This window comes from Orycteropus afer, unplaced genomic scaffold, assembly GCF_000298275.1.
Source record: "Orycteropus afer afer isolate SDZICR_OR568_19922 unplaced genomic scaffold, OryAfe1.0 scaffold00605, whole genome shotgun sequence".
In the NCBI taxonomy this organism is placed as follows: Eukaryota; Metazoa; Chordata; class Mammalia; order Tubulidentata; family Orycteropodidae; genus Orycteropus; species Orycteropus afer.
Window position 1 is genome coordinate 169015 of NW_006922192.1, and position 24422 is coordinate 193436.

General features: G+C 56.3%; 1 protein-coding gene across 1 annotated transcript in view; it reads right to left on the reverse strand.

Annotated features, from left to right (window-relative positions):
* Positions 1-4701: 4701 nt before the first annotated feature.
* Positions 4702-24422, reverse strand: part of PPP2R2C (protein phosphatase 2 regulatory subunit Bgamma) — a 62024-nt gene continuing 42303 nt past the window's right edge. Inside the window, exons 7-11 of the mRNA XM_007956311.1 lie at positions 20634-20798; positions 15092-15261; positions 6930-7021; positions 4975-5262; positions 4702-4816 (exon numbers count right to left, since the gene is read on the reverse strand). Of these exons, the coding sequence (XP_007954502.1) occupies positions 4702-4816; positions 4975-5262; positions 6930-7021; positions 15092-15261; positions 20634-20798 (830 nt within the window). The remainder of the gene's footprint in view (positions 4817-4974; positions 5263-6929; positions 7022-15091; positions 15262-20633; positions 20799-24422) is intronic.

Genomic DNA, 24422 nt, shown 5'->3' on the forward strand with positions numbered 1-24422 from the left:
TTATGCAGTAATGTATCAAACAGTGTTTCTCTGCTATTTATAAGGTTGTCCCTGGCCAATTCTTTTGAGAAGTGGATGGTCTCTTCCTTCTTCCTAGTCTGTCTCAGTCTGCAAATCATGCCCAAACCTGTCCATCATGTGCAACCCTGCCAGCACTTGAAACACCAGTGGCACAGCCTCAAGCATCACAACAACACGCAAGCCACAACAGTACAACAAACTGACAGACAAGTTTGTCTCCCTTAGCTGTTTGAAACCTCTCCACCCTCCCCTTACCTGGATCCCTGGTGCTGCTCTGCGCTGTCATCCCCTCTGGCTTCTATTTCTCCTGCTTTCCTGTCTATTGGGGGTGGGGTCTGGGTCCCTCCCCTTACCTGGATCCCTGGCTGCTGCTCTGCTTTATAGTTTTATGATTAATGTCGACTTTAATCATGTCTTTAGACTAGCAGGCATGATTAAAGTTGACATTAATCATAGTGACTAACCTGCTATTTTCCCCTCCCTTTTGCTTTCGTTCAAGTAAATAGAACAGCCAGCCTCTTTAGGGATACTGAGTTCTTTAGGTTAGTTATTTTCAATTATACATTCTTCTAAGCCTAACCCTCTCCCATAACTGGTTTTGGCTGAGAACGGTAGTTTATGAAGCCAGACGATCCAGGGAAGAGGGATACTAGTCTGGAGTAACCAGGGAAGAGAAGAATAAAGACATTCCTGGTCATCAAGGGATCTTCAACTCCCTTCCTATCTCCATATATAATCATGATCACCCCTCTGCTCCAGGAGACAGATATTTTAGAGAAGTGATTCTCACCATCTCCTCGGGTCTCAATACTCAATAACCTTCTGCTTTCCCACCTCAACCTGTTGTGATCATTGGCTCTTCGTGACAGGGGGTGAGGGGCTTGTTTTCCTACAACAGGGATAATACCTCGATGCTGTGAGGGGGGCGATCAGACATCAGGAGCAATGGCAGTCCCTGTTTCTGTGCACCTCCTTCTTTCTTGGTTTACTCTTTCATTTTTTGTGGTGTGCACCCTCCAGTAGCTTTCTGAGAAAGTACAAATGGACGGCAGGCAGTTCCCCTCCCTTTCTGAGAAAGTACAAATGGATGGCAGGCATCCCTGAATCCACACTTTGGGTAGGCCCTTCCCCTGGGCTTGGCCATGTGACTTACTGGTTTCTGGTGCATGAGTTTCCCGAAGCTGCTGTGACAAACTTTGCAGCTTAACAACACGTTTACCCTCTCCCAGTTCTGGGGGCCAGGTGTCTCACCAGGTGTTGGATGTGGGTCTCACTGGCTAAAGCCCAGGTGTGGGCAGGGCTGTGTCCTCCTGCAGGCTCCAGGGGAGAATCCGTGTCCTGGCCTTGTCCAGCTTCTGGAGGCCACCCATGCTCCTGCCTTCGTGGCTGCTCCTATCTTGAGAGCCCTTGGGCTTCACCTCTGCTCCTTCTTCTGTCACCTCTCATTCTCTGACCCCATCAAGGAAAGGCCTCCGCTTAGGGCCCTGTGATCACCACAGGACCACCCAGGTAACCCAGGTCCATCTCCCTTAATCCCACCTGCAAAGTGTCCTGTGCATCATAGGTGCCATGGGCACAGGCTCTGGGGAGGACAGGGTGTCTCAGAGGCAGTCACTCTGCTGGCCACACTGGTCAGAGCTGGTGCTCCATTGGGCGGGGGGACTGGGCATGGAGGTATGAGGCCGTGATGTCATCCGTGTGCTCAATCACCTGTGCTCGAACCCCGGCTCCATCATTCATGACCTCTACACACTAGGTTCCAAATCTGTGAGGTGGGTTTGAAGACAGCACTCCCCAACACCTGCAGCAGGGACAGCACACGGCCTCAGAGTGGTGAGACATGCAAAGCCCTTGGCACGGTGCTCTGGGGCTGCAAGAAAACATTTCTATTCTCTTGGCCACCTCAAGGCTGAGCAGCATCCTGCCCTTGTCTGAATGAGCAGACACACAGCCTGGACAGCTCTCCAGCTTTCTCCTCCTTTCTGTGCTGTCCAGGGGGCAGGCTCTGAGCTGGTTGTGGATGTCACCAAGGAAGGCCCGCCAGATCCCTGGGAGCAACAGAAGGAAATGTATGGGGCTCATCTCAGCTACCATGACAGACGGGGTGGGCCTCTCTGGGTCTGACCTAGACCAGACCCCTGTGTTCTCTGCCCTGTCAGGCCCCCATTTCCAGAGACACTGAGGCCACATGTGTGTAGGGGGAGCACTGTATTAGGAGTCAGCCAGCCTGAGCCCAAAACCCAGCCCAACACCCATTGGCTGCCACTGGCTGTGTGCCCTTCTAATCCTTGGGCCTGTTTCCTCACCTGGGCAGATGAGGGTGAAGAAAGAGAGGTGGGAGTCTAGGCCGGCTACACACACTGGTGTCACAGACCCCACCATCACTTACTGGGTGTTTAGGGGCAGGCACTGTGTTGTACAGCATTACTTAATTTAATGCCCTCCTGAAAATGCATGAGTTTTTTGCGTGTTGTCGATTTCAACTCATGGCAGCCCCATGGGAGAGCAACGGCCCCACAGGGTTTCCTAGGCTGTACTCTTTGTGGGAGCAGATCGTGGGGTCTTTTGTCCCCTAGATCCACCTGTAGGTTTGAACCACCAACCTTTCAGTTAGCAGCTAAGTGCTTAAACCACTGCACCACCAGGCCTCCTATTTTTGAGGAGGGTCCTATTGTTAGCTCCATTTCCCTGGTGATGAAATCAGAATGCAGCAAGGCTGAACAGTGGGTCAGCAACAGCAAAGCCTCTGCGTGAACCTGGCTCCTCACGGATGCCCTGCGCTTCCCTGGCTGCCAGGGTGCTCCTGGTGGGACCCACCCCTGGGGAGACCTCATTCAAAACAAACAGCATTCCAAACCTGATTTTAGATGTAGTTTTATTGGAAAAAGCTGGTATTAACATATTTATAATTCTATTCAACAGGTGGGTAATTTGTGACACACCAGGAAAAAAAAAAAAACGGGCATGTAACCATGAGTCAGAGTCCAAAATGCCCAGAACGGTCGACTGGACCAGCACACACTCCCCACCCTCAGGAGCTCGATCACCAGAGAAGGACAACGGAAGACCCAAGAGCTCACAGGGACCACGGCCGATGCCCGGCAGTCAAGGAGACTGGGAAGTTTAACCACAGGAAGGATGCAAGGTGTGACCATCAGACCGGCCCTTCTGTTCAGCCCCTCCGCCCACCCCCTCAGCAACTTTTCTCCACACACATTCTGCTTTGGACATCGTTACATTCCAGGGATCCTGCCCTTCCCTCCTTCCTCCCTCTCCCCCTCGCCCCGCTCCCTGTTTTGTTTTCCTTGTTGGTTTGTTAACCGAGTTTACAACAGAAGGAAGAAACTAGGAACTGGATTGAGAACGTTTCTTTTTCAAACACACTATCGATTTGGACTTTGAAGATGGCAAATGCTAACTGATGACTTGACCGTAGTCTCTAGCTGCAAATGCTGGGTTCCTATCCAGGTAACTGTGTAAGGCCCTCGAAGCCGGGTTTTGGCTTCAACAAGTTTGTATACAACTTACCACATTCTTGAGCCGCTTTACAAGAGAACAGCCCCCCACCCCGATTGTTAGATTTCATTAGAGTTAATATGTACAGACAAGACTGCCCAGGTCACCTGGGCTTGGAGTGATGCTAAGAACAAACGGACCCAGGTCGTGGTTAGGCGGCCGGAAGTGAGTGCGCGTGATTTTGTGTCTACACACAGAAGTACGCAGCTGTCCACCGAGAGTCGTGCTGGGTCTGCCGCCTGGCTTGTGTGCATCTTGTACAAAAGGTTGGTTTGTGTGAACCTCGGTGTGCACCTGCCTTCCGGACACAACATGAAACCATGCAGTTCTGCGAGGCTGCACCTCAGGACAACGGTGAGTGGGAGCAGGTCCGGGTCTGGAGGAACAGCGTGGAAACGCTGCGCTCGGCCACAAGGGGGCGCTCTTGAATGAGACCGGCCCCAGACGGTGGGTCTTTAGGAAAAACGTATTCTAAAACGGTCCTAACATGCAATTTTCTTTTGGAGGCAGCTCAGTTCATCTGAAAATGGAGCTGTGGGTGGGGTGAGAACAGGGTCATTGAAGGCCAGCTCCTGAAGTTCCCACACAGAGCAGCGCACCCCAGGGGTCTTCATCTCCCAGGCCCCACCTGGGTCTCCCTGGACCCCATTACCATCACACCGTTTGGTCCTGCTTCGTAGGCTGAAGAGCCGGCTCCCTCTTCCGGAACATCCAGCCTCCTCCCGGCTACCATGGTGCTTGCAGGAGTCACCAACGTGGTGTGGTGGGTGGGACCCTGACGCCAGCACTCCACAAGGCCAGTTCTTAGCATCGTGGAGCCTCAGTTTCCTTGTGTGAAAAGGGGATGGCCCCTGGCACACGGAACAGGGGCCCCACAATGAGCCGAGGTGTTTACGCAGCACAGAGGGGAGACACCCAGCCATCCTGCGGACTCGGGCGCCCAGTGAAGGGGGAGCAGCCACCTGCCTGGAGGGCCCCAGCGCACGACAGACGGTGGCTGAGTCACAGAGCAACACACACAAACCGATGACCACTGTTCCCCTCCTCTTGTAAACGGTGATGGACGTGGGTACTTAAAGACACAAAAAGGACCTAAGAGAAGGGCTTGGGTCTGCAAACTCCCAGCTGAGTTCATGTCCAGAAACCTTGAGTGGGCGCCCTGCCCTAGGCAGTGAACGTCTTTCCATGGACGCCCCCAGACTCCCCGCCTTCAGGGTGCTTCTCCAGCCCGCGGCCCACCTGGGACCAGCAGGCCAAGGAGGTGTAGCCCGGTCGGCTCCTGGAGGGAACAATTAACTCGAGATGCAGGGGCGCTAGGGATGGGTACAGGACACAGACAGCAGGTCCGGGCATGGACGCAACCACCTGACCCCGGCACCCGGCACCTGGCGCCTCGGCCACAGACCCCGTCTCCCCAGGGCGCTGACGGGTGCCTACTGCATCTCGGAGTTGACCTTGTCCTGGAAGATGTACAGGTTGTTGGTGGCCGCGATGGCGATGATGTTCTCGGCCGGGTGCCACGCCGTGTGCAGGATCTTCTTGCTGAAGTCCAGGCTGTCCACGCTGATGTCGTCCCGGCGCCGCTTGCCGCCCGCGCACACACGACGCGGCTTGAGCACGGCGCGCGGCTTGCTGCTCTGCCGCGAGGCCTCCAGGGTCACGTCGCGCTTGGTGTTGCGGTCGAACATGCGGAAGAAGTTGTTGTAGGCCCCGGTCATGATGACGCTGGCGGAGAGGTGGGGGTTAGCAGGGGACCGCCCCCCGAGGCCCAGGGGGACCCTGCAGGGTGGCGGGGCTGCAGGTGGCGGTGCGGGTGGGGCAGAGCGCGGCCGGGTCAGCCCAGTAAGGAGCCACGCACCGTGGGGGCCCTGCACACACACACACACACACACACAAGCCGTGGGGATCCCGCACACACACGCATGTGTGTACCTTGGGGACCCCACACACACATGCACCAGGGGGACCCCTGCAGGGTTGGTGGGGCTGCAGGTGGAGGTTGGGGTGGGGCAGAGAGCAGCTGGGTCAACCCAGCGAGGAGCCGCGCACCATGGGGGCCGTGCACGCGTGCACACACACACACACACGCCGTGGAAATCCCGCATACACACACACGTGCATGCCTTGGGGACCCCCCACATAGGCACACGCACGCCCCCACACACACGCCTTGGGGCCCTCTGCATACACACAAATACACACACATGCATATGCTTGGGGACCCCCCACACACATACCCTGGGACCCCTGGCACACACACACCATGCACACACACAGCGTGGGGACCCTAGACACACAAACATGTGCACCTTGGGGATCCCTCTATGCATGCTTGGAGACCCCCCACACACACTGTGGGTACCCCCCCACACACACACACAACATGGGGATCCCCCACACATACACCATGGGCACCCTGACACACACATGGGGACCCCCAGCACACACACCCACACACACATACATTGTGGGGACCCCCCCACAGAAACAGATATGTTGTGGGGACCCCCCACCCTGGCACACACACTGTGGGTGTTGGAATCACCTCTTCCTCTCCCTGGTCTGATGGCCCCCTGCAGCCTGGGGAGCCAGCAAGTGTGTCAGGGGTGTCTGGGAAGCGTGCGGGTGCAGGCCCCAGGCGGCCCGTGTCTGCTCAGTGCTGCAGCCTAGCCTTCGTCCCTCTCCCAGGGGCTGGGTCCAGGCCGTAGGCAGAGGCCCCAGGCATGTGGCAGGACCCTCCTGGCTCCTCGCCTCCCCCAGCCCCTGTGGCTCCAGGGTGTCCAATCACAGGTGTTTCTACAGGGCTGAATGCCAGGCCACCGTCTGGGGACAGGCCCAGCGGCTCCTGGCCTGACACCGGGAGGTATGCCGTCCTGGGAATGACTCTCTCGGGGGCCGCCAGCCCTCACTATGCTCCTCTGCCCTGGGCACAGCTTGGCAGCTTGGCAGCCAGAGCTCCAAGCTGTAGCCACGAGGCTTCTACCCTTCAGAATCCCACTCCTTGCAGACCCCGAAGCCGGAGCCCACAGCTCTGTGGGGCAGCGGGTGGCCGTCTCCAGGCTGAGGACCAAGCCCCGGGCCCGGCAAGTGGAACATACAGGGACTCAGCTTCTCCCGCCCCCAGCCGGGCCCCCAGGCTGCAGGACAGGAACCGAACCAGGGCTGGGAGCCCAGGGAGCCCAGGTGGGGCCCAAGAGGGGTGCCTGGGTCCAAGGAGCCCCGCCTGCCCCCGGAGCTGTGACATGCCCCCAGGGAGCCTGGAGGGGCTTCGACTCTGGAAGACAGACTGTCTCAGGGCACACAGGGGTGAGCAGGTGCCAGAGGGGGCTGGGCCCAGTGACCCTGCATGCCCCCGACCCTCAGGAGGGGCAGGGTCCCCGGGGAGGGCTTACCTGTCACTTCCGTTCCAGGCACACTCAAACTTGTCAAAGATGCAGTCGCTCTCATACAGGGAGCAGAGCTTGCCTCGGAGGTAGTCGTGGACCTGGGGGGTGGGGAATGATGGGAGTCCAAGGCACCCCACCTGGCCCCACTCAGGGAACACCCCCAACACAGGCAGGCAGGAGCTGGCCAGCTCTATGGCCCAAGAAGGGGCAGCACCAGCGACAGTCCCAGTGACAAAGGGAACAGCCTGAGACCAGTCCCCTCTGCCCCTCCCCCACCATGTGACCTTACACACCCTTGGGGGGTGAGCACACAACAGGGGCTCTGGGCAGTCCGAGGGCGACAATCCACATGACAGGCATGGTGGGCCCTCCAGCCTCTCTGTGGAGAAGGCACTGGTCCGAGGTCAGCAGCTGTACACAAGTGACAGAACCAGGGCCACCTCATGGTCACCAGCCCCCAGGAGAGGCCGTGACATCCCAGCCGCAGCCACCTGACAGCAGCCGAATACTCAAGCTCCATCCCGGGGCCCTGGCCGAGGCAGCCGCGTCCACCGGGCAGCAATTGGGCCTGGACTCAGCCCCCAGCTCTGCCACATGCTTGCTGTGCAAGCGGGGTGTGTGTGGGGGGGTTGTCCCTAGCTCCTGACCTCCCCGGGTCTCGGGTGTAGAAGGGGGGCCCCTGTGCAGGGGTGTGAGGGTACAGGCAGGACCCTAGCATAGATTTGTCCCCACTGTACTTCCACTCCTGCTGGGCAGTGGCTCAGCCAAACCAGGGCCAATGTGGGTGGGGGTGCCTGGGGAGGGCGGGAAGGGGGCCTGGCAGGCTCAGGGCGCTGAGCTGGTCACACTTCCAAGTGAGGGAAAGCCTTCTGAAGTCCCTCTCCTTCTCTGTCTGGGAAGCTCCTGTTGTTGTTAGAGCTGTTGAGTCGGCTGCAATTCACGGTGACCCCGTGTACAATTGAACAGAACACTGCCCGGTCCTGCCCCAGCCTCACGGTCCTTGCTGTGCCTGAGCCCACCGTTGCAGCCCCCGTGTCAGTCCATCTTGTTGAGGGCCTTCCCCTTCTTCGCTGACCCTCCACTTTACGAAGCATGACATCCTTCTCCAGGGACTGGTCCCCCTGACAACATGACGAAAGTAGGTGAGACCAAGTCTGGCCATTCTCACCTCCAAGGAGCATTCCGGCTGCACTTTCCCCAGGACAGATCTGTTAGTTCTTTCAGCAGTCCATGGTACTTTCAGCATTCTTCACCAACATCACAGCTCAAAACCATCAACTCTTCTTCAGTCTTCCTTATTCATCGTCCAGCTGTCACGTGCATACGAGGCGACTGACAATATCATGGCTTGTGTCAGGCGCACCTTAGTCCACAAGGAGACATCTTTGTTCTTCAGCACTTGAAAGAAGTCCTTTGCAGCTGAATTGCCCAGTGCTATACGTCATCTGATGTCCTGACTGCTGCTTCATTGGTGTCGATTGTAGAACCAAGCAACGTGAAGTCTTTGACAACCTCAATCTTTTCTCCATTTATCGTGATGCTGCTTACTGGTTCAGTTGTAAGGATTTTTGTTTTCTTTATATTGGGATGTAATCCATAGTGCAGGACTGTTTTCTTCAATCTTCATCTGTAAGTGCTTCAAGTCATCCTCACTTTCAGCAAGCAAGATTGTGTCGTTTGTGTATCTCAGGTCGTTAATGATTCTTCCTCCAATCCTGATGCCACGTTCTTCTTCATATAGTCCAGCTTCTTGGATTATTTGCTCAGCATACACATTGAGTAAGTGTGGAGAAAGGATACAACCCTGACACACTCCCTTCTTTATTTTAAACCATGCAGTGTCCCCTTCATCTGTTTGAACGACAGCCTCCTGGTCAATGTACAGGTTCCTCATGAGCACATTTAAGTGTTCTGGAATTCCCATTCTTCTCAATGTTATCCACAATTTGTTATGATCCACACAATCAAATGCTTTTTGAAAAGTCAATAACACACAAGTAAACATCTTTCTGGTATTCTTTGCTTTCAGCCAAGATCCATTTGACATCAGCAATGACATCCCTCATTCCACATCCTCTTCTGAATCCAGCTTGCATTTCTGGAAGTTCTCTGTCAATATACTGCTGCAACTGTTTTTGAATTATCTTCAGTAAGATTTTACTTGCGTGTGATATTAATGATATTGTTTGATAATTTCCACATTCTGTGGGATCACCTTTTTTGGAATGGGTACAAATATGGATCTCTTCCACTCAGTTGGCCAGGTAGCTGTCTTCCAAATCTCTTGGCATAGCTGAGTGAGTGCCTCCAGCAAGACATCTGTTTGTTGAAACATCTCGATGGGTATTCCGTCAATTCCTGGAGCCTTGTTCTTCACCAATTCCTTCAGTGCAGCTTCAACTTCTTCCTTCAATACCATTGGTTCTTGATCATATGTCATCTTCTAAAATGGATGAACATTGACCAGTTCTTTTTGGTACAGAGACTCTGTATATTCCATCCATCTTCTTTTGATGCTTCCTGCATCATTCAATATTTTGCCCATAGAATCTCTCAATATTACAACTCGAGGCTTAAATTTTTTCCTCACTTCTTTCAGCTTGAGAAATGCCGAGTGTGTTCTTCCCTTTTGGTTTTCTAACTCCAGGTCTTTGCACATTTCATTATAGTAATTGGCTTTGTCTTTTCAAGCTGTTCTTTGAAATCTTCTCTTCAGCTCTTTTATCTTGTCATTTCTTCCATTGGCTTTAGCTACTCTCTGCTCAAGGGCAAGTCACAGAGTCTCTTCTGTCATCCATTTTGGTCTTTGCTTCCTTTTCTGTCTTTTTAATGACCTCTTGCTTTCTTCATGGATGATGTTCTTGATGTCATCCCACAATTCTACTGGTTTTCGGTCACTGGTGTTCAATACATCAAATCTATTCTTTAGATGGTCTCTAAATTCAGGAGGGATATATTCAAGGTTATATTTTGGCTCTCGTGGACTTGTTTTAATTGTCTTGAACTTTAACTTGAACTTGCATATGAGCAGTTGACGGTCTGTTCCACAATCAGCTCCTGGCCTTGGTTTGGCTGTAGATATTGAGCTTTTCCATCACCTCTTGCCACAGATGTAGTCAGTCTGATTCCTGTGTACTCCATCTGGCAAAGTCCACGTGTACAGCCACCATTTGTGTTGTTGAAAAAAGGTATTTGCAATGAATAAGTTGTTGGTCTTGAAAAATTCTATCATGCTATCTTCAGTGTTATTTCTGTCACTAAGGCCAAACTTTCCAACTACTGGTAATTCTTCTTTGTTTTCAACTTTTGCATTTCGATCAGCGGTGATAAGCAACACATCTTGATTGCATGTTCAGTCAATTTCAGACTGCAGAAGTTGGTAAAAATCTTCAATTTCCTCATCTTTGGCTTTGGTGGTTAGTGCGTAAATTTGAATAATCATAGTAGTAACTGGCCTTCCTTATAGGTGTATGGATATTATCCTATCACTGACAGCATTGTACTTCAGGACAGATCTTGAAACATTCTTTGTGATGATGCATGCCACACCATTCCTCTTCAATTTGTCATTCCTGGCATAGTAGATCAAATGGTTGTCTGATTCAAAATGGCCCAAAGTGGTCCCTTTCAGCTCACTAATGCCTAGGATATCAATCTTTATGCATTCCATTTCATTTTTAACAACTTCCAATTTTCCTAGATTTATACTTTGTACATTCCATGTTCCGATTATTAATGGATGTTTGCAGCTGTTTCTCTTCAATTTGAGTCATGCCACATCAGCAAATGGAGGTCCCAAGAGCTTTTCTTTATCCGTATCATTAAGGTTGGTTCTACTCTGATGAGGCAGCTCTTTCCCAGTCGTGTTTTGAGAGCCTCCCGACCTAAGGGGCTCGTCTTCCTGCATTGTATGAGACCATGTTTCCGGGCTATTCATAAAGTTCCCCAGTAATGTATCAGACAGTGTTTCTCTGCTATTCATCTGGTTTTCCCTGGCCAATTCTTCGAGAAGTGGATGGCCTCTTCCTGCTTTCTAGTCTGTCTCCGTCTGTAAGCTGCGTTGAACCCTGTGCACCATGTGCACCCCTGCTGGCATTTGAAACATTGGTGGCACAGCCTCAAGCCTCACAGCAACATGCCACCACAGTAGGATAAACTGACAGACAAGTTTGTCTCCCTTAGCTGTTTGAAACCTCTCTGCCCTCGCCCTGCCTGGATCCCGTGGCTCTGTCATGCCTGGCTCTTCCCCTACTTCCTTCCTCTTGGAGTGGGGCCTGTCTCCCTCCCCTATTTACCCTTAAAAACCTGCTTCAAAGCCCCCTCCCTCAGGCAGCCTCCCAGATTTCTGGGCTGAGCTTTGAGGCTTCTCTGAGTCACTGTGTGCCTATGTTCTCCTCTGCCTAGGATTCCACCCTGAGCTCTTCCCTCTATCCGTCTTCAGGTCATGGCTGTGATGCCCTTCACATCGAGGGCCTGACCCCCGGCCCCACTGCAGTGTCTGTGCCCTGTCTGTCATCATCGTCAACCCTCATGAGATTTGCCTTGTCTGTTACTGCCCGTTGACAGCCTCAGTTCCTGTTTCTCCTGACACTCACTCCTTGAGGGGGTCTCAGCATGTCTGCTGGTCCTCCCACTATGTGGGTCTCCAAGTTCTCCAGCTCCTAGACCTCCTGCCCCCTTCCCAGGTTTCCTGGCTCACAGTCGAGTCATGGTAAGGGTCACTGTATTCATATCTTCTGGGCCACATGTGTGTGAGGTCAAGTGTCCTGCCCTCTGAGACCTGGGTCCAGCCCTGTGCCGGGCACAGAGAACTGCTAAGTCATAAGAGATGGCAAGGAACTTGCCTCTAGCCACCGAGCAGGTTTCTGGGTGCTCACGTTCAGCCAGTCTGCACTACTGTGTCCTTACTTAGTTACCACGGCCTCATTCATGCTCTCAACCAGACACACTGTTCTCTCTCCCATCTTCTCATTCAATCTCCTTCAAATACCAGCCCAGCCCCCAGATGGACAGGAGGCTCAGCTGAGGCCAAGAATGCTGGAGCCTTGGCTCACTCAACCCCACTCCACCCCCTCCTCCCATGTCCTCCTCAACTGCAGCAGCCAGAAAGCCACTGTAGCCAGGGAGTTGTAAGAAGTCTTCTAAGGAGGGTTCTAGGAACATTCTCACTATCCCAACCGAACACGCAATAGACCCAGCTGGTGCTGCTCTTCTCACTTCCTCTGACTTCTCACCTGGAACGTAGGTGCAATGTCTGGAGGTGCAGCAGCCGCTTTGGGACCTCACACGTGGAGGTGGAAAACCTACACCCAGATGATGTGGGCTGGATCTCAGAGGACCCGGGACATTGAAGAGGTCAGGAGCCAACTGCCACTCCTGAAACCTCCTCCAGACTTATTGTCGGGGGCAGTCAGCCGACAGTCCTGCTACACACATGTTCTGGCATGTATCAAGTAGCCAATGAGCGCTAGTCATCATGCTGATCCTGTGTAAATCAGGAAGTCAGTAGGCCCCGAGGCCAGGCCTCCAGTGAAGTTATTCTTCCCGTGTTGGGACTGAGAGTCCTCAGAGATCCCTGAAAGCCCTTCACTCCACAAGATATGGCCCGCTGGGTCAGGGACATGGCCCTCACTGACCACAGGCCTGTGGAAGGCTGAGGGTCATTCCTCACAGGCCTGCTGTTGGCGTTGTTAGAGCTGTTGAGTCGGCTGCAACTCACGGTGACCCCGTGTACAACCGAACAGAACACTGCCCGGTCCTGCCCCAGCCTCACGGTCCTCGCTGTGCCTGAGCCCACCATTGCAGCCCGTGACAGTCCATCTTGTCGAGGACCTTCCCCTCCTTCACTGACCCTCCACTTTACCAAGCATGACGTCCTTCTCCAGAGAATGGTCCCTTCTGACAACATGACCAAAGTAGGTGAGACCAAGTCTGGCCATTCTCGCTTCCAAGGAGCATTCCAGCTGCACTTCCTCCAGGACAGATTTGTTCATTCTTCTGGCAGTCCATGGTACTGTCAGCATTCTTCACTACTAATACCACAATTTAAAAGCATCGACTCTTCTTCGGTCTTCCTTATTCATTGTCCAGCTTTCACACACATATGAGGTGACTGAAAACACCATGACTTGGGTCAGGCGCATCTTAGTCTTCAAAGTGACATCTTTGCTCTTCAGCACCCTAAAGAGGCCTTTTGCAGCAGATTTGCCCAGAGCAGTACAGCGTCTGATTTCTACTGCTGCTGTCCTGTGACTTCACATATTACACGTTTCAATTATTAATGGATATGTGCAGCTGTTTCTTCTCACGTTGAGTCATGCCAAGCTTTCATCCATCCATGTCATTAAGGTCGGCTCTACTCTGAGGAGGCAGCTCTTCCCCAGTCGTATTTTGAGTGTTTTCCAACCTGAGGGGCTCATCTTCCAGCACTATATCGGACAGTGTTTCAGGGCTATTCATCAGGTTTTCAGTGGCTAATCTTTTTCCTTCTTTCTGAGTCTGTCTTGATCTGGAAGCTCTGTTGAATCCTGCCCACCATGGGTGACCTTGTTGGTATTTAAATACTTGTGGCATAACCTCCAGCCTCACAGCAACATGCAAGGACGACAGATTGTCAGATGAGTCGTGGTCCCATGGGCAGCCCTGTTCCCATCTTGGGCCTCTCTGCTGCCAAGGGACAGAGGGGGTGACACCACCTGGCACATGCAGTGTGAGGAGGAACTGTCTGGCTAAGTTGGGCCTGGGGTCAAGAGTGGAGGAGCTGCAGGGCCTCAAGGAAACCCCGCCAGCATCCTGTGGGCATGTGACCTCTGGGAAGCCATGTGCATTCATGTCCCTGGTCAGACCAGAGCACCTCTAAGCTCTGTGTCACTTCCCCACAGGCCCTTCTGCCTGCGAGACCATGGCAGGGAGTGCAGGGAGGCATGGAGCCGAGTTTGGGTTCCTAACCCTCACCTTGCCCACATGCCCTAAGCCCTCAGGCCCTCGGCCCCTTTCTGCCAATGAGGTGATGGCACCCCCTCTGCAGGAGCAGTGGGCAGGAGAGGTGACAGATGCCAGTCACATGTGTCTCGTCCTTGGCTGAGGCAGAGCTTCTGATGGTGTGTTTTCCTATCAGCTCTGTGCAAACCAACTCCTATTTATCCTGCTAGGCCCTAAATGTCACCTCCTCCAGGAAGCTCCCAGATCTCCCCACTAGAGGCATAGCTGGAAACAGCTTTAATCCTTTCATGGACCACGGGACATATATCGTTTACCAACATTTTCTCCCTCTCAGGTTTCTTGGGATGCTACTGTCCCAGTTGCAGTGTGTGCTGCCGCCTGGCTGGGGTCTATATCATGAATCTGCAAGATTGGACCTCACCCCACCAGTCCTACCACCAGAGCCCACTTGGGACATATGTGTCCCGCATAAATGTATCAAAATCTGTATTACCTCAAAAAATACTTTTCCTTCATTTCAGTATGCCTTCATGACTGAAAATATACAACATCAACAAAAAATCCAAAGCAGAAAATAAGGGGTCGTGCTAAAGGAGCCTGCCATTCCTCTCAAGACCCCCGTGAACGTATCTGGATCACGACAGAACGACAAGGTCCCCTTCCCACCCAAGTCTCCGAGCACAGACTGCCAGGAAGTGCCCATGTTTCACCGGGGCCGGGGGTACCCCATCTGCCACAGGGCCCACCCTCCAGGGCACACCGGCCGGCCTCAGATGCTGGGGAGAGGATTCAGAAACACAATGTGCCCCTCACTTCACCACGATCTGCCTGTTCAGGGTGCTGCCTGTGGTGGGGGCAACACTTAACCTATCATGACGGTGTTACGGCATGCACCCTCCAACGGGCCCAGCTTGAGGCTCGTCTCTGCCCCCACAAGGGACCAAGAGCCCTGAGCCATGGGCTGCAGGTGAGTCTCAACCTGCCTCAAGCCAGGAGGCAGAGAGTGGGCGGCTCAGGGCTCCCAAGAGCACCTGAGCCACATGGCTGGGGTGGTGGCCGGCTCCCCTGAACCTGAGTGCTGGCCCTGTCATACCAGCACACAGGAGCCCCCCGCCCCACAGCCAAGACAGCCCCTTCCCCAGGAATTCTTGGCACAGGGATGGGTGCCCTAGGGGGTCACCGGCCAGCAGAGTCCCCCACCAAGGTTTCCCCACTGCGGCGCCCACCTGGTAGGTCTCAATGGGCCTCGCCTCCATGTTCAGGTCCCAGACCTTGACCGTGAGGTAGTCCCGCGTGAGCATGTACCGGCCACTGTGGCTGAACTTCACGTCCGACACCGAGGAGATGATCTCCGAAAAGAAGGAGCGGTTACTAGGGTCCTCAGGCTCCTCAAAGACTGCAGGGACAGAGAGGCAATGGTTGTCATGGGGTGGTCCTTCCATCCATCCATTATCCACCCACCCACCCATCCACCCATACATCCATCATCCATTCATCCATTCACTCATCCAACTACGCACCCATCCAACCACCCATCCACCCATGCATCCACCCATCCACCCATACATCCATCATCCATCCATCCATCCATCCACTTTTCCACTTTTTTTGGGGGGTGGGGGCTCATCATCCCAGCATATAGGCCTCTGGGGGTGATGCTGGACCAGAGTCTGAGGAGGTGGCCTGGGAGGGGCATCTGGTCAGAAGCAGCCGCTCGTGCAAACACCTTGAGCTGAGGACGAGCCGAGGCTGGCAGACAGAGAACAGAGCAAGGGGCAGAGGGATACAGGCCACGGTTAGGGGCCCCTCCCAGGGAGTGGGGAACAAAAGGGCCCAGAGCAGAAGGATGAACCTGGTCCAGTGGCCGGGGGCAGGGGCTGGAGGGAGCCTCCCACACAGGAAAGAAGTTTCCAGAACAGCCACGGCCCACATCACCGCAGGCAGACCCACTGAGTGTTGATTTGAAAAAACAACATGCATCCACCCAACAGCTGCTGACCCACCTCGGGAAAGGTGTGTGGGGCCCAGAAAGGCTCCTGCATGGCCTTCCTGCCCTTGGGACCCCAAAACTACTGCAGGGGGGAGGGAGGCCCATCTGGACAGCTCCTCTCCTGGATGCCGGCTGGCACCTGGTGGGACCCCACCAGACTCTGATGAGCAGGGCAGATGCAGCCCCCACACCTGGGCCCACTCCCACTCAGCTGTAGGGCCAGCCATGCCCCCAGACCCCACAGCACACATGGTCCTGGAAGGGACACTAACACACCAGGCGTTCTAGTCCATCCCTCTTTAAGGGGGGGACCCCAGACCACCTTTCATGTGCCCGCTGAGCCCGATTTCCTCATCATTCACGGGGGCGCCTCCTGGCACCTGAGAGCTCCTTCCACGAGAATGGGGACACCTCCCACCATGAGACCCATGGTGAGGCTGGGGGCAGAGGCGCCACACGGGAAAGTCCTGTGCCTGAGTACCAGCCCTGTGCCCATGCCACTCTGTGCCTGTGGGCACCCCAGGGCTCAGCTCTGCAAAAGGAGCCGAGGTCACCGGGGCGAGAGCTCAAGAGGTCTCAGGTGCAGTCACTTCACAGATGGCAGTGTCCCCACCCTGCCTCCCTTCCCAGGGGTGTTCTTGGTCGTAAGCACATGCCTTGAGGGGGTGACCCATGTCACAGGGTGACTGGCAGCTCTGAGGAGGGAAAGGGCAGAGGTCACAGGGACGTCACAGTCCAGCACTGGACACCCCCACGCACTGGCCCAACCAGCCCGTTCTGGCTACACCTGGCATTTCTGACCCCAGGCCCAAGTGAGTCAGGCAATTCCTCCTTGTAAGGACGAAAGGATGAGAATCCAAAGACATGCCCGTGAGGAAGGACAGGAGGAAGCGTGAGGACTGTACCTAAGGCATCTCACTTAAGCGTGAGGACTGTACCTAAGGCATCTCACTTTTCTTTTTAAACGTCGCACACTTAACCAATAATTCCCTCCAAAGACAAGAATCTGGTTCTCCCTTTCAATGCCCGCCCACCCCCACACACACTCCTGCGCCTCCCTGTGTCACTACCAGTAAGGCGGTCTCTGCTGCCTGACAGTCACTAAGAACGTCCACAGTAATGACTGCTGCCTGAAGACGGGTGTCCCAGAGCCTGTCCCCACGTGGGTTCAGGCCACGTGGCCCGCTGCTCCCATGCTAATGACTTCAGAGTGAGGCTCTGAGTCAGCAGAAATATATCTCCTCAGGACCTGGCCTCAGTGAGGCCCCCGACACCCTATCCTCCTCACTTGGGTCATCTCACGCAGTCCCCGTCACGTACGTGGATTGTGTCCTCTGCTCAGGCTGGGGTGGAGGGGACAGGGACCCCAGGCCGGGTGTGGGGGCGCAGGCCCTGAAGGACGTCTGCATCAGAGGCAGTGGAACTGGAGCTGGCATCAGGGCCCCTCACACAACTCCAGGGGTATCACTCTCTGCCTGACGCCCTCCATGGCTCCCCGGGGCCCCAGGAACAAGGAGCGCCCCCAGGCAGCTGACAAGCACCTTTGTGACCCGGCCCCATCCTCCCTGCCTCTCCGACTGCACATATAAATTCCGTCCGGCAGCCACACTGCAGCCCTCTTCCCGCCAGATCCCAGGACCCGGAGGGGCTCACCTAGGACAGCCCTCATTTATGGCTGGAACCCCAGCCTTCGCACTGGGTGGCCCTCGGCTTGGGAACCTCGTACCTGTAGCCTCCCCCTTACGAGGGGGCGAGCCCATTCAAGGAAGGAGGTCCACCTGCAGTTCCCACAGGACGGGGCAGTGGGTGTTCGGTGAGAAAGCGCTGCAGGCAGGTGACTCACCAGCTGTGTGCCCTTGGGCAAACATCTGGGCTTCTCTGTGCCCCTGTGAGGAGGCAGAACAGTGGCCCCTGGAGAAGTCCCGTGCTCATCGGAACGTGTGAGCATGTGGCCTCACCTGGCAGATGTGGTCGAGTTACAGGTCTGTAGACGGGAGGCGACCCTGGAGTATCTGGGGGCCAGTGTAACCACAAAGTATAATGAGGGGGAGGCAGGAAGGTCAAAGGCAGAAGGAGATGGGACGAGGGTGGCAGAGAGGTGCATGCTGAGGGTGGAGGGCAGGCCACGAGCCAAGGACCCAGGCGGCTTCTAGCCAGCTGCGCTGACCCTCACGCAAGGTGCCCCCGTGTGCGTCCAAGCCCAGCTGGGCCCCCAGGGTTCCCAAGGGCTGCTCTGGAAGGTGGTCACCAGGCCTTCCTTCCGAGGCGCCTCTGGTCGGACTCGAACCTCCAGCCTTTGGGTCAGCGATCGGGGCAATCACTGTTCGCACCCGCCGGTCGTTACCGCGAGTTCCAGCAACGCCTGCCGCGCCCGCCCTCCTCTGGGAGACTGTGCAGCCGGAGCAACAGTAACCGTCTATTTTAGGATGCCTGACAGTCGTTTCCATGGCTACCCTGTCACAATGACGAGCAGACAAAGGATCTCTCCTGCTTGGGAGGCTGCCGACTAGGGTGGGCAGGCCCACCAACGCTGTCCTGGCACCTCGACTCCCTCCCCAGCCCATGAGAAGTGAACACCCACTTGTCACGCAGACCACCCCTCACTCCGGGACAGGAACCTCGGCTTCCCCCATGTGGAAGGGGGTTCTTGGCGGCCACCCGTGTTCTGAGCACCCCAGACAGAGGGCAGAATGGACATGGGGGAGCCTACGCCCACCCCCAAACCCCTCTAACAGAAGTCTCTTCAGCTCAGCAGCCACCATCTGCGTTTCTGTGAAAAACAACACGGACAGCTGCCGAGTGGGGGCCAGCCGCTCACTTGCTCCCTCACGAGGGCCAGGAACGGTGTGGGGAGAGCAGAGGAAGGACAGACGGACGTTCGGGCACTCACCGCCCGTCCAGCTAACGGAGAAGGACGGGGCGCTGGACAGCCGCGCTGACAGCTGGTGAGGCCTGCAGCACCCAGAGGGCGTTTCTGGCAGGGTGCTGAGTTTGAGGAAGAAAAAAAGTCCAAACAACTTAAAACACAAAGTTAACGGAGAGAAACGGAAAGCCCACAGAGACCAACAATCAAAGGAGAGATGAAGCGTCTGGAGACGCCACCGTCTCCCTCGAGGACACTCGACACAACCATCAAAATCCAAACCACACTCACTGCCGGCGCGTTGCCCCCGACTCACGGCGACCCCTGTGGGTTTCCGAGGCGGTATTGCTACGGAAGCAGAGTGTCCAACCTTCCTTCCACAGAGTGGCTGCTGGGTTTGAACCGCCACCCCTCTGGTTAGCAGTCAGATGCCTTAGGCACTGCGCCACCAGCGCACCTCTGAGAGATCCACTAAACTTCCCGGGGCCATGCGTGGCGCAGACTGATGAAACCAAGGGAGCCGCCCAGCTCGTATTAGGAGGTCGAATTACCAGAGCGCAAGAGGAGAAGGGAATGGCCTGGCCTCTGAACACGAAGACAGAGCACTGACAGGAGGTCTGAGATCAAACCAACCCGGACCCCGACCCCGGGGTGGGCCAGGGCACACACGGCCACAGGACATGTCACAGCTCCTGGGCGAGTCCCTGCACAGAGGCTGACAGCCTGGTCCTCACCCTGTGTCACCTGGACGCACCCACAGTCTGGTGGTCAGAGGTCAGGCATTCTTCCATCCACACCCTGGCCCACAACCAGCCCTCTGGAACCTGGACCCAACATTGGGAGATGAGGGCCACCAAGCCCCCGTTAATGTTGCCTGCAGCCCTGCGACAGAGGACTGGAGGTGGGAAATGCAAGTCACACGGCTCCTGCTCGAGCCTGCGGGGGGCTCACATTGGGCTCCTGGGGGGTCTGCAAGGGCTCACACACAGCCAACCTTTCCATGAGCCAACTCATTTGGGGCTGGGAGGACCCTTGTGGTTACAGTGGCCCCACAGACAGTCCACAGTCGTCTCCTATCTCGAAATGCCTACCTTGACCACACCTGCCAGGTAAGGTCACATGTGCACAGGTTCCAATAAGAATGGGCTGCAATTCAGCCTCCACAGGGGGCACAGAGAAGCCAAGGCATTTGCCCAAACTCTTGTGCGTCTCCTGCCAGCAGTTCCCTCACTTATCTTCACAGAACCCTGGGAACTGACTCTGCCCCCTTCCCCATCCTATGGGGGCACCCTGGGCCCAGGGAGCTCACGTGTGTGGAGTTCATGTCATGTCAGACCCTGAAGAGTGGGTGCAAAGCGTGTCTCTGCCATCCACCTCCCCACCACAGAGCACCTCATCCCGGTGAGCACCGGCTGCCCCCTGGTGCCCTCCTGCACACACACGTCTCATTCAAGGTTTAAACCCTCGGCGTAAGATATAAATACACAAGCAGTCTGGCAGGGCCTCAGAATCCCAGGGACGCTGGAACGCACGCCCCTCCCCCTCTATTTCTTTCTGGTTATCTTCTGTTTCCACTATTGTGGTAAAGTTGTCATTAATCTGTTTTTTTTTTTTATTTTCCTCTGAATATTTTCCCCATATCAGGAAACAGTACCTAAAACAATGTAAGTGACTGTGGCCAACACAGGGTCTGATCCAGCCTGGGGTCCAGGAAGGCTTCCTGGAGGAGGTGACATTGGCTGGTCGCTGGTCCCTCTGTTGTCTCTGGGTCCAACGCTCCCAGGCCTGCACCCTCGAGGCCCCATCCAGGGTCCGGGCAGCTCGTGGCTGCCTACTGCGGGGGGCAGCCACACCCCCAGCCACTGTATAGAACACACTCTCCCCACCCCAAGCCCAGGACGGAGCCCCTACTCACGCTTGGCGTGCTGGTCGCACAGGGCGGCGGCCCGCATGTCGCAGAGCCGCAAGGAGCCCTTGCTGCTGCTGTAGACGAAAAGGTTGCAGTGGTGCGGATGGAACTCCGACGCCGTGATCACCTCCGCCAGGTCCTCCATGTTGGCCGGCTTGATGTCCACAATGTCTGCGCTGCGTCAAGGTTGGTCTGGGCTCCCACGGACATGCCCACCCTGCAGACACGCCCACTCCGCTTCTCGGACAGGCCCACCTTGTGGACACGCCCACTCCACCCCTCAGAGAGGCCCACCCCGTGGACACGCCCATTCCGCCCCTGGGACAGGCCCACCCCACAGACACGCCCACTCCACAGAACCACCCTGCAGACACCGCGCCGACACGCCCACCTTGCAGACACACCTACTCCACGGAAGTGCCCACCCATAGCCCTGCTCGCAGTGAAGACTTGCTCACTGCGCATAACAGCCCAGCCCTGGGAAGCGCTCATCCCACAAATACACCCGCCCCTGGGCCGCAGACCGTGCCGCACCAGAGTGCCCGGACCTGCCCGCCTGAGTGGAGATCCGCGTGCCTCCCAGCGCCCGCCAGCCCTTCCCTCCTGACTGGACCCCCTACCAGCACCCAGGGCCACCTCCCCAACGCGGGGTGACTTGGGTGTTGTCCTCTGCCCCTCCATTGCTGAGCAGAAGCAAAGCCGCCCACCTGGTGCCTGTGTTGCAGGCTGTGCACACCCCACACTCTGGTGAGTCCTAACCTCTCCACTGCCCTGTGCACAGGGGTCTGCTGCCCCCAGCACACACTTCCCTCTCCTGCCACCGGCACTGGGATTCCCCCACCTTCACATGCGCCTGCTCGCTCAGGCAGTGACCACAGGGTTGTGAGCAGTTGGTGGGATGTGACATGTGGAGGGTTTGCTACCTCTTCTGGGCTGGGTGGGTAGAGTGGGGAGCCCTGGAACCTGACAACGGGGTGGCGGCATGAAGAACAGATTGGTGAGAAAAATCCTGGATCAAGCTGTGCCTGAAGCCATTGTCTGTGGGCCAGTACATTCCCTGGTTTGGTGCAAGGTCAGGGCTTTTGTTCCTGACCAGTGCACTGGGGCAGGGGGGGGGGCAGCAGCGAGTGGCCAGGCTGGACTTGGCCTCATGGTGGCCAGGCTCCAGCCGGCTCTTGCATCCCTGTGTCCACAGTGGCAAACTCAAACCCTTTGTGTAGCATGCAAGGCTCTGGCCTCTTCTGAACACTCCAGCTTCATATCCTACTGGCCCCCTCCCCAAAATATACTGTCCCCTTGGAGGGTGATGCTGGTGGTCTCACAGCCCTAAACTCACAGGCCCTAACCAGAGTGCCCCTTTTGTTTGCATGTGAGCCCTGGGCCTGTCATGTCTTGGCTGTTGTGGTGGTTTAGTTTGTGTGTCAACTTGGCTGAGCCTGGTTGAGTGGCTGGGCAGCTGGATGTAGTATTCCCCATGAGACTGGTCATCAACTCCATGGTGGTATCTACTGTGAGCAGCTGAGTAGCTGCCTTAGGGAATGTGGTCTGCTTCCTGTATATAAGCAGAAGCCTTGGAGAATGGTCTCTAGCCTATGGCACGCTTGGACCCTGTATGTAGCCGTGTTGTTGTTCAGCAGCCTGCCATGATTGCTGACCTTGGGACTTACAATGGACTTAAAGTAATGGCCTGTAGTGTGGTTTGGTAACATCGGGACTGTGCCTTTTTACTTGTCAACCTTGGGTTTGTCAGCCTCAGCAGCCAGCAGCTCTCTGAGTGAAGAAACGCCTCTAGCTCCAGTGGGCCGGGAGCAGGGGGCAGAGCTGGACCCCAGGGTTGAAGGGCTTTCACCCAGCCACTAGAGCCTGGCACTTTGAACTTGGACTTAAAGCCTCCAAACTCTAAGAGAATAAACTCCTTTTGTTCAAGCCTCCCATTTGTGGTGTGTTCCCGTCAGAGAGGCACTGGGAACCAGAACAGCTGAGAAGCCCTGGACAAGCTTGCCTTCCCTGTGCCTCAGTGTCCCCGTCTGCAAAAGGGATTAACGATTCCAAGCTCAAAGGTTCCCGGGAAGATTTGAAGAGGCAACGCCCTTCCCACACGCCTGAAGAGGGTCACTTTTTACACCCGAGACCCAGGAGAGGCTCTGCGGCCATCCCGTCAACCATGTCCCTCTGCCGGTTCTGCTCTCAACCGGAAAGAAGCAAACATGAGAGTCGTAAGTCTCAGGACAGGAGCTCTCTGCTCACGCTCGCCTCTGCTTCCTGGACCCACGTCAGTACCAGGGATGAACGACAAGCCGCACAGCGAGTGAGCTAGATGACGCTGCCCTGCTGGGCTCCCAGGCAACGAGGAAGTCTGTAAGGCGCGAGGCCGGCCAGTGGGAACCAGGATAAAGGCAACAGAGCCAAGAGCCCGGCCACTTCCTCTGGTCCCTGCAGCCACTCACAACCGCCAGCTGCAGCTCTTGCCTGAAGCCCAGGCTGACTGCCCATCACCTGGGCAAACCCAAGCCCCACTTACGCACCCACACTTGAATTGATGGCCCAGCACTGTGTGACACGTCCACAGGCCAGGTGCATGTGGACGGAGCTGTGCCCTTTCGTCCCCTGCCCATGCAGATAAGGACACAGGGGCTTGGGTCCTGCTCTGGTCCACATGGGACCGGGGATAGAGCCATGTCGGGGCTGCAGTCCAAGGCACCATGGCTGTGACCCAGGGCAGCACAGCAAGTGGTCAAAAGCATGATCTAGCCCAGCTGGCGGGCTGAATCCCAGCTCCGCCACACAAGCTGTCTGACCCGCTGTGCCTCGGTTTCCCTGGCTCAAGAGGGCACCTGCATCCGCCACCTCCAAGGGTTGCAGTCAGGATGTGGTGGGCTGTGGGCAGGGCCTGCACACAGTAGGGCTGTGTACGCGAGTCTGGTCCGTGGGAGTGGGGCGGGGCGGGGCAGAGAGGAGGGGAAGTGTGGGGCAGCGGCCGGGGCTGGGACAGGGCCGCCCCCTGGAGGGTGTTCCCGTCCCATCGGCTGTCAGGCCCCAGCTCCTCAGGTCTCACAATGAGGAGGGCCAGGTGCGCACGCACGGGTGCAGCCCCTGAGCCCAGGAGCGGTGCGCGTTCTCGGCGAGGCCAGAGCCGACCTGCAGGCTTAGCCTCTGCTGCAGAGCCACCAGAGCAGCACAGACCGACACGGGCCGGCGCCGTGAGGCCTTGTGGGCAGGTGGTCCTGGCCGGGGCCATGCTCTGCCGACCCGTGGCCTGGTCTCCCCCTCCACGGTCCCAGAGGGCGGTGCACGGACTCCCCGCGGCCTGGTCTCCCCGTTCTGTGCCCTCCTCCCCCACCACGGTCCCACAGGAGCCCTTTTCGGCTTCAGTGCCAACGAGTTCCACACTGCAGGGCCGAGTGTCGAGTGTGTCTGGCTGCTCCGACCAGCCCCGCAAGCCAGCAGAGCTCGGAAGCAGGGGCTGGCCGCTGCTCCACCAGCTGGGACCCAGGCAGCCTTCCGCACACACAGCCCGTCTGCAGACTTTAATTGAAGCTCCTCCATCTCCTGCCAAAGGCACCGCCTGGTCTCTGGAGCTTGGCTAAGACCACTCTGCACCCCTGTCAAGTGCTGGCCCTCGGTCCCGGGCCGGTGTCCCAGGGACTCCACACTGAGAGCTCACGTTGGAGAGGCTGGGTGCCGCCAACGGCTTGCCTCTTCTACCACATGGGCCACGGCGCCTGGAGCAGCACCTCTCTGCTTTATATAGGTGAGCACCCCTCACCTGGGCAGGGGGGCCCCCTCACCTGGGCA